This window comes from Cydia splendana, chromosome 14 (genome assembly GCF_910591565.1).
Source record: "Cydia splendana chromosome 14, ilCydSple1.2, whole genome shotgun sequence".
Lineage (NCBI taxonomy): Eukaryota > Metazoa > Arthropoda > Insecta > Lepidoptera > Tortricidae > Cydia > Cydia splendana.
The window spans coordinates 2,264,975-2,275,904 of NC_085973.1; the positions used below are offsets into that span (position 1 = coordinate 2,264,975).

General features: G+C 38.8%; 1 protein-coding gene across 1 annotated transcript; it reads right to left on the reverse strand.

Annotated features, from left to right (window-relative positions):
* Window positions 1-3,941: 3,941 nt before the first annotated feature.
* LOC134796849 (tetra-peptide repeat homeobox protein 1-like) lies at window positions 3,942-9,052 on the reverse strand. The gene is made up of 4 exons (XM_063769060.1): window positions 9,030-9,052; window positions 6,111-6,389; window positions 5,505-5,654; window positions 3,942-4,269 (listed from the first exon to the last, which is right to left on the reverse strand). The coding sequence occupies exons 1-4, from the start codon at window positions 9,039-9,041 to the stop codon at window positions 4,024-4,026; spliced, it is 687 nt and encodes a 228-aa protein (XP_063625130.1). The 5' UTR covers window positions 9,042-9,052; the 3' UTR covers window positions 3,942-4,023.
* Window positions 9,053-10,930: the final 1,878 nt, after the last annotated feature.

Genomic DNA, 10,930 nt, shown 5'->3' on the forward strand with positions numbered 1-10,930 from the left:
CATTGAATCGTAATAACCAACACTGTTGACTTATGTGTATTACCAACAAGAATATGGATTTTTATTAATCTGATATAAATATTATTCATTCATTCATTCAATAAAGCAGCGGTCGGCAACAAGCGGCCCGCGGGCCTCCCTGGCTATTTTGTATGCTATAAAGTCACAAATATTAACAAAATGCGGCCCGCATCAACTTCGATAACTACTATGTGCCCTTGGCTGCTAAAAGGTTGCCGACCGCTGCAATAAAGCATCCATTCAGCAATATATCGGTAATTCCTGACGAAAGTTCGCAAGTACTGCCTTTACACTTATCATATTCATATATTTCTAAAGGAAACGCATTTGATGTACCTTTTGATCCCGATTGACCTTACATCTATCTTTTTCTGATAGACATCGCATCGCTAAAATATACTTACGGATTTTCAATAGGTTGTACGTTCAAAGTGATACTGAAGATATCAAATTCCAAAGTGTATTCCTCAAAGCTAATGATGTATAAATGATGACTAGCTACCATCTGATTCTGTTCCGCATATCAAACCACGGTCCACAGAACACCATAGCCGAGCCACTTGGCATTCACGTCACGTCCTGTGGAAAGTGACCGCGCTGCCTTTTTTACGGGACTGCGTTATGTAACACATGACATACCCTTGATTACGTGTGTAGATATATGTTGTTGGTTACGCAGTAACCAGAACCTAGGAAGCTATCGATCTAGTTTTTATTTGGAACCTGTTTAACTTCCACATGTGTGTATGAGCTTTTATGTGGCTTATGAGTGGGGGATAGAGTTTAAATTTGTATAGTTTTTGGATTAGATCATGCGTGTAACAGTGAGTTTCCTATTAGAGTACCTATGTTACGGATCAGGAATTAGAAGGAAGGAAAATATTATGTAATTTAAGAGCCAACGGGAGTGGTCATTTCTCCATACAAACGTACTCCTCGTTTTCCTCCGTGGTTTTTGAAGCTAGAGCAATGGTTTTTTCAACACAGATTAATATTGTCAATATCTGTGTCGGACCGTTTTGCTTTTTTTGATATTTTTGTTTTTTAAGGCGCTAGAGCCCTTCAAAAATGGCCAAAATGGCCTAATTGACTATGCCGCAATGAGAGGCGTGGCATTCAAAACTGATATCAATTAGCCGAAAAAGCAAAACGGTCCGACACAGATAATTTCATAATCATTTAGATTTCCAAATTTGGTTACGATTGGTTAAGTTTTGGAGGAGGAAACAGAGGAGTACGAAACCTCGATTTTTGAGATTTTTACGCAGGTATTTTCGCCTTGTCCTTATCGCACTACTTTTAGGTGCCGCTTCCGTTAGCGAGACGGGTATATTTACCTAAAATATTTAAAACTCAGCTCCTATTTCGTCTTAAAGGCGATACTTATGGCGTTCAATCTAAAATGCCGTTATTCATAAACACCTTTAATAATAGATACTATTTGTGTAATAATGTCTTATAATATGTCTTTATCATTAAACTGATAGAGGCTTTTTATTTTTAAGTATTATTTTTAATAAGGGGTTTTTACAAGTTAAAATTACACAATGAAGAGGATTTTGGACTTTAATTGTTTTTAGTTCATTTTAGTTTTGTTTTTTATGTTTTTTTTTCATTTCATTAATGTCGTTAGGTCAGGTGTAAGAAACATTTTTTTAGATCTCTAGATTTTTATGATTAGAGTTTTCCTTCCTTTGTCGTAGGTTTATTTTATTTTTCTGATCTTTTTAGGGTAGGAGTAACATACATAGAGTGTACTTATATTTTAAATACCTTCACTTTGTGTAGCGACAAAAATAAAACAGTCAAATATTCTTCATACAGTTTAATATAAAAATCATTCGTTAAATAAAAATAGTTTTTAGTCGACTGCGGCAGAAAAAAAACTCTTACTTCATCTTTAAAACTAAATAAGCTATATACAACAGAGCGTCAACCAGGTACACAATGCAAGCCTTTCTCTCCTTTACTCGTATACACAATATTCGACAATCGACAGAGATCAACGAAAAACGAAACGAAACATAATTTCTAATGCACACACTAGTCGTTTGCCTATTTGACAGATCCAAGTTATACAGCGATAATATTGTAACGTAATTGCTCTTCTCGTCTTTATTAACTCTGGACGCCAAAAAAAAAAAGAAAATCTTCACGTAACGCTTGCAACAGCAAATAGTCTCTCGCTTGCGCCCAAGATATTGGCGTGTGAGTGACCTTTTTGAGAGAGTGAACTAATAAAAACAAAATTTTCATCTGTATTATTCTTTGTGACATCTTTACACGTACTATTCACATACATTACTGTAAAAGTAGGAGGTAGTTATCTACTAGAGTGAGAAAGTAAGATACACGTAAGTATTACCATCTCATTCTAACAAATAGCTGTCTTCCATCTTTGCATCACTGCAACCAGGACCGTGAAAACTAGACTGTGTGCGTTACAAAAATCAGAACAGTTTTCTATATATAAAAAAAGTACAACAGAATACAGACTCAAAGTCAGAAACAATACATAATTATTGCTTTCTCGTCCCATCACCAAAATACCCCGATATGGCAAAACGCGCTTTTAACTTGACTTAGAAATGCTTTGCAGTCAACCGGGAGAATTGCGACCGTGGGGTAAATGCGCTTCCATTACAATAAGATGAATGGGGACTGATTTAGCCCCCTCAACTGCCTAAAGTTCTTCATTGACTCGACTGTCTATACATTTACAGTCTCACAATAAAGCGTAGAAATTAAATCAAGGCGAACTAAAATATTGTACGACATCAGATTTTCTGCCAAATTTTGTGTCAAAATGATCAAATGTTTACATGCTTGTAAATATCCAACGTATATAATGCATTTTTGTGGCAGAATAAGATGGATGTATCTATTTGCGATTAGCGACAATCATAATTATAAAGGCAGGAAAATACCTTAAATATAATACCTATTGTCTGTATACTTGTACGCTTAGTGGTGCCCTCAATTATTTTCTATTCTGTATTGCCAGACTGTACCACTTATAATGATTAAGAAAGCCCTTTTTTCCTCACAGACGAAATTACCCCGATATACCAACATAGCGTTATATCTTCTCTCGCTCCCTAAAGCTAGCTTAACCTACATCACAATACTCGTTCAAACGTTGACTACGCGTGTCCTGTGTGGAAATGCCATTATATTTTATACATGGTAACTTATAAAACATTCGTTTGTCAGGTGTACATATCTCGATGTTGTACCCTCGTAATCCATCACATTATAAGTGACAATCCATATCAAAAGGGACCTTATGGCGGTCGGCACTTACGTCGCGTAAGTAGTACGTCGACGTCAAAGATATGTTTACACTTTTCGCCTTATTACAAAGGAGTAAGGTGCAAAAGTGTAAACATATTTTTGACGTCGACTGTACCGCATTAGTATTGGCGCGTCGCTAATAACAAGCGTGATGTAGTGCATAACTATTTTCCATCGTATTTTCACGGAAACGTACGAACGTGTCTTGCTATTTCAGTCAGTCCCGGTACAAAAAGTATGAGGTTGACTGAAGTAGCATGACAAATACGAACGTTTCCGAGAAAATACGAAGGAAAACAATTATACACTACATCTGAGCGCCGACCGGTCCCTCTTGATATGGATTTTAAGCACATTTCAAATTCAGAAAAAGACATTGTAGACTGATGCAGTAATTGCAATTAGCACCTCGTCACAAAGACAATAATTAGGAATATACGTGAGGCATATCAAATTATTATCATTTTCATATCTAGTCACAAAACTGCGAAGGAAGTTCTAGACTTCTTTGCATTCAAAAGTAAAAGTTAAGTATTTTTTTACATTGCCAGATAAAGGCTAAGACAAAAATACTTATTGAACAATTTCCTTGACCATAAATTCAAATGTTTTTCTAAAACACTGTGTTTTCTATTCTTATACCATTCTTTAAGTCCTACATCCAAACCCTCTTTTCCAAAACATCACCTAACAAACTACTCAACCCCTTTACCAGATCTTCCCATGTCCGTGCACGTCATACGCCGAGATGCCATGGGAGTATCCGTGCCCGATCAGTCCGTGTCCGGCCAGTCCGTGTCCGAGTCCGATTCCGTGTCCGAGTCCGATTCCGTGTCCGAGTCCGATTCCGTGTCCGTATCCGTGTCCGACGGGGACGGCGTACGGCTGGGGCACGGGTACGGCGACGGGCTTCGGAACCGCTACGGGGTACGGTTGTGGTACGGGGACTCCCACCTGAAAATGTTTGGAATTTTTGTTTAATTATTTAAACTAATTGCACAAAAGAAAAACTTAATGTACAAAAGGCAAACTTAATGCCTTAAGGCATTCTCTATCAGTAAACCTTAAGGAAAACCAGAAAAGATTGTAGGCAGTGCAGGGGGAACCATTGTGATAAATGCAGATTTTACGTGCGCTACGTTAACACATAGTAATAATTATGTATTAAAAAAAAGACAGCTTGGTTTCAAGAAGCTTAAAATAAATACAGACTGGAGATGGTATATTGATCGTGGATTTAGACAGACTGTTTGTATATCAAAGCTAAAGGAGGGAATTTGACCTCAGAAACAGGACGGATTTAAAAATAAGAGTCAAATGTATACTCAGTTTCAGAAATTTGAAATTCATAGAATTAAGTATATAAAAATATGTACTTAATGGCAAAACTATGCATATATTACTTATCAAGTTATCATGCAATGAGATAATATTTACTTTTTAGAAACCATAACATAACACTGCTGGGCATAGGCCTCATCTCACGCGTGAGAGGGTTTGGGCTACAGTCTCCACGCGGGCCCAATGCGAGCCTACACAAACCATAAGTACACATAAAATATATATACAGTGGTGCTACAAAACTAAATTAATAACTAGCTTAAATTATATTATGTTATATCAACATGCTTATGCCAACAGAAATGCAACCCAATATTTCATGCACCATTACCAACCGACTAGCCTGTTATTTTCAACGGGTGATACCTAGTCATGGAAACGGTTGATGATACTATTTGATAGTTTTGTTCCTGCACACCCGATATAGGTACAATTTTGTAAATTTTACACAAGTACGAGTAACGATTTTAATAAGATATGAGTAATTTAAAAATATTATAAACAGACAAAATATTCATGCCTAAACTTTTATAGCCGATTGTACCTACTTATAAACGAAAAAAAACTTAGACTCAGTGAGAATTGAATGTCAGGACGTGGCAGTGGCGGATTTGCCCTAAGGCCAAGTAGGCCCGGGTCTAGGGCGGCAAGATATTAGGGGCGACAAATTGTGACAAAAAATTGCAAAAAATAGTAGTCAATATGATGGGTGAGAAAGGGGCGGCTACAGGGCCTGGGGCCTAGGGCGGCAAAGACTGCAAATCCGCCACTGGGACGTTGTCCTAATTTAGCTTCCATGACTCACTCGTAAGTTAGATAAAATCTTGTAAAAAGTGTTAACACATTACCTGTTTAATGACGGGCACCGGGACGGCGTGCGGCACGGGCACTGGAACAGGACGGTCAACCGGCACGGCTACCGGCTTCTCCACGGGCACCGGGTACGGGCGCGGTACGGCCACGGCGTACGGACGGTCCACCGGATAGGGAACAGCTACCTGAAGAGCAGATATCATAACAATGTCAATAACTATTATATAATTATATTTACAGTACATCTGGTGCTACATTACGACACGGGTGCTTTAATAAGCAAATTACATAACTACGTCTAAAACTTAAAGGGCCATATGTACTGTAAAACATTGTACAATACACGTGCGAATAGACAATAGGAGAGAGAGAGAATAGGGAATAGGAATATCACAACTCCTGTCTGATTAGCATCTTGGCTAAGGCCCTAGGTATTTTAAACCATACCTTTTGTTTTCGTTCCTCCCCTTTGAAGATATTATGGCCTTATTTTATGTTCAAAATCTGACAAACCATTAAGATTACCGTCTTTCGTTGCTATGACTTTTATCTACAAGAAACAGAAACAGACTGAGACCGTCTTTCCATTTTCATGTTAAAGATGTTTAATATTGTGCATTGTATTTAAGATATCGACTTACCTTGACCGGATATGGTACCGGTCGATCAACCGCCACCGGATACGGCGCCGGAACCGGCACGCCGATATGCTTCGTGACTGTCGTATGCACGTCCGCGCCCACCACGGTCCCTCCGTGGAGGCCTAGCGCGTAGCCGGACGGTATTCCGGGCGCTAGGCCTAGCCCTGGAGCGAGGCCGTAGCCGTGGAGCGGAGCGCCGAGGTGGCCGACGAGGCCGCTTCGTTTTTGAACGACTTTGCTGGGTTCGGCTAGGACCGAAGTCACGAAGAGGATGGATAACTGGAATTGGAGAGATGGAAATTAAGCCTAAGTTTTGGCAAATACATACATTAGGTATGTAGGTTAATGTAAGAAGATTTGAAGAGAATAGTGTGGGAATGCCGCAGGGACAGTAACCTGCAGCTCCAAATTCAGGGAGTTGGACTGAATGAACGCGACACGTGATCGACAGCGCAGGAGGATGGAAAGGATTAGCTGGACTGAAAGGACGACGAATGAAGAGGTCCTGAGTATGACAGGAGAAAAGCGATGCTTATTAAATGCAATAAGAAATAGGAGAGGCATGATGGTAGGACACCTTATACGGCATGACAACTTTTTCCTAAACATCCTGGAAGGCAGGATTGAATAAACAAGAGAAGGAAGACCTAGAATTACTTATCTCAGCCAAATAAAAAATAATGCGTCCTATGAGGAAATTAAAAGACTAGCACAAGAAAGAAATGAGTGGCGATTACTGCACCGACAAGAGCAAAGCTCTTAAATTATGATGATGTTGATGAACGATAGCGCGCCTCCTTCCGGCCGGATGTAAAAATAATGGTGCACCTAAGCGGCGCGGTGGCCCTAGCGGTAAACTTCTGAACTAGAGGGGTTGAACACTTTTAACCCCAACTCGTAGGTACTCATGAACGGTTACCATCAGTTTGTCACTAACATAAACGCCGTCGAGAACGTAATTTACTTTCTATACATCTCGCTCGCACTCGCATATTAGTGCAAACGGGATGTATAGAAAGTAAATTACGTTCTCGACGGCGTTTATGTCAGTGACAAACTGATGGTAACCGTAATGAAGTTTCTAGGAACTTATGCACTACAAATTCCGTCGCATGTTTAGTCAATTTCATGTATGTACAGTCAGCAACAGAAATTGCTGTGTTCACAATGATCTTGACGAGACTTTATTGTTAAGAGAATAAAAGAGCGTGTCAAGGTAATTTTGAACACCTCGCCCGCTTAGTAACTTCTGCTGCTGACTGTACATAAATACCTACTTACGAACCGAACCAGGGCCTAGCCAAGGTGACAATCGTTATCGCTTCGACAACGAAACGCTTTGTGTCTCTCTATCACTCTTTCATATTAGTGCGACAGTGACAGTTGCGTTTCGATCGCTACGAAGCGTAAGCGATTGGCATGTTGGCTACGCGGCCAGCACGTGCAAAACGTTAACACTCCTGATTAAGGAGTACCTACTCTTACTTAGGTACACAGCCCGCTCACACGATCATTGCCAAAATCGTGCCCGAATCTGAATACAATGCCACTTTTACTAGTTACGCGCCGTGACTTCACTCGCGTGCCACGAAATATTTGCACGTGAGGGGCATTGTGAGTGGGTCCTTTGTTATTGATTGGGTAACTCACTTGATAGCAATATTATTGATAAAGCGAGACTAGCAGAGGCAATTAGAAAAACAAATACTGATATTCTCGATTCAATGACTATGAAACGTCATCTTACTACACCTTATTATAAAACAAAGTCCCCCGCCGCGTCGGACTATTTGTGTGTTTATTCGCGATAAACTCAAAAACTACTGAACGGATTTTCATGCGGTTTTCATCTGTCAATAGAGTGATTCTTGAGAAAGGTTTGTGTATAATTGGTTAACCCGTACGAAGACGGGGCGGGTCGCTATTACTATTTATAAATTAAAAATGTGATGTTTTTCGACCACAGCTACGTGCACAAGATTAGGTACTTAACTTGAAAGCATAATAAAGGCATTTTGAAACGTTGATATTAAAAACAGTGCTTGTAACCTGTTGAACGATATTTCATATCATAAATTTTATATATTCATGAAAATACTTATTCATAAACGCGCTACAAACCTCAATTAGCTAATAATCGTTTGTCCTTATCTGTCATTTTGACTTATGTATTTGTAAGAAAGGGATAAAACATAATTTAATTAAATCAGGCCCGTAAAGTTTTATGAATAAGGGGGTGATTGTTTACAGTTATATAATGAGAAAAACACTACTTAGATATGTCATTCTTAATATTGATTATTTAAAATGTTTTTATATTCATAAGATTTTTATGTATAGTTAGTATTAGGTTGTCCTAGCTATAAAAACTTTTGCCTTTAGGGTAATGAGAAATAGGGCCGGATTTTTCCGGCCGACTCAGATATCTATGTAAAAAAAAAAAAATTATATCATAATCGTATAAGGATAGTGACATTACAAATAATTATCAACTGTGTATTGTTTTTAAATAAGCTGAGCCGGGAATCAAACATGGAACTTTGCTTGGCTTTTAAAAAAGACCTACGTTTCCTAATAAATATAATTACGAAAATCATAAATTGGACTCAAATTCTTAATAAAACCTTCCTGTCCTATGGTTTTCATTCTGAACTCTGAAAACAACAAAAACCATAAGACCATTTAGTTAATCAGAGACTCGAGTTATTTCTGTTAACCTCTCATCTGTGTATGACTAACTTGATAAAGATTCTGACCAAAACTTTTAGTCACCTTTTTGCATTTTTTTACGAGAATATTTCTTACGTTACTCTATACAATACAAAGTTTTAACCTCTTGACCGCCACACGCATATGAAAGGTTAACATATTGAACGAATTTTGATCATAATAAGCCCTGAAAATAACCTAAACACTTACAAATGCCTTCATGTTGCACTCACTGCACTAATGTCGTCACAAACACAGACCGAGTGGCGAGGATCGTGCGCGCGCGGTTATATAAGGAACGGAACCCCACTAAGGATTTACAGGAGTTGCGTTATATGAGCATACAGAGTTTGGGCGAGTGATTCAAAAGATTCTACGATCAATAAAACTTTTATTGATAAAATAGAAGTATTTTACATGTCAACACATTATTTCTATTACAACACACATTATTGTTTTATATATGAAAACATTACTAACACAGAATATCATTATTATTTTAGGTCAACACAAGACAACTAGAGACCGTCTGAGCTATATTTGCACTTTGAATACAACAAAGTGAGGAACTGCCCTTGAAATGTCATACTGCCGTATTCGAACTTCAAGAAATTCACAAGAGACGACACGTACTAGATCCATTCTAGATACGTATAGTTTAGATATCAACTAGTTCTCTTTTGCAGCGCAATTCGGGCACCCAAGGTCACTTTTACGTTAGATACCTAGACTAAGATATCTATTAGATGTGAATTGGATCTCTAAGTCATATCCTGTGGAAATCGTTCAAGATTGTCTCCCGAATCGCGCAAATGCCAAATTTGACAGGTTAGATCTTAAACATATCGTTATCGTATCTTGGTGATGTCTAAAAGATATCTAATAGATGTCTATTTCAAAATCCGAATCGGGCCCATAAAATCTAATCCATATCGTTTCTAGATTTATTGGCGTATCTTAAAGTTCGAATCGGGCCGGAAGTGTCGTTATAAACGTTATTTTTAGGGTTCCGTACCTCAAAAGGAAAAAACGGAACCCTTATAGGATCACTCGTGCGTCTGTCTGTCCGTCTGTCACAGCCTATTTTCTCCAAAACTACTGGATCAATTAAGTTGAAATTTGGTACACATATGCAAGTCTGTGACCCAAAGACGGACATGTAATGAAAACAAATGAATTTTAAATATAGGGGGCACTTTTGGGGGCAAAATAAGAAAATTAAAAAACAAAGTTTTGCAAACTATATCGTGTTACATATTAAATGAAAGGGCTTATTTTAAGGGTCTCAAATATATATTTTTTATAATTTTATAATAAATAATTTAAGAATATAGGCAAAAAATGACCATTCCCCCCCCCCCTTAACTCCGATACCACTGGGTAAAAAATTTAGAAAAAAAAACTCATAATAGTTCTTCACCTCTAGATGACAGGAAAACCTATTAGAAATCTACAGTCAAGCATGAGTCGGACTTAAGAAAAAAAACGCGGTTGGGCTGTTTTAGGGACACAGCCGTTATGGTTTACGTGAAACGTGGTGTGGACAGCTATTGCGAAGGCCGAAGGCCGAGCTACGCGTAGGGCCGAAGGCCCGAAGCGTCCCGCAGAGGCTCATTGAAACGCGCGGCCGAAGGCTGAGTTGCGGGAGGTTAGTGCTCAAACAGAAAACAGTTATAGTGTACAAGTTATAGTGTAAAACCTATAAGAAGTCTGCAGTCAAGCGTGAGTCGGACTTAAGAACAGAAATTGCAGGTAGGCTGTATCAGGGCCACAAGTCACAACCGCAATTGTTTACGTGAAACGTGGTGTGGACAGCTAGTGCAAAGGTCGAGGGCCAAGCTTTGCGTGGGGCCGAAGCCCTGAAGCAACCGAGAGAGGTGCACCTCCACGCAAGGTCGAATGATGAGCTGCAGGAGGTTAGTGCTCAAACATATAACAAATAATTGGTTTAAGTAGCTAAATGAGAAGGCCGAACTGCTGTGTCAGACGTATATCTGTTATCTTGAAATAACAGAGATACCTACGCCTAACCAACGCAAAAAGAATGTATTAGGCACTATGTTTAACTTAATATCAATGTCAGTGTCACAAAATCAGTCGCCGCGCGTCTC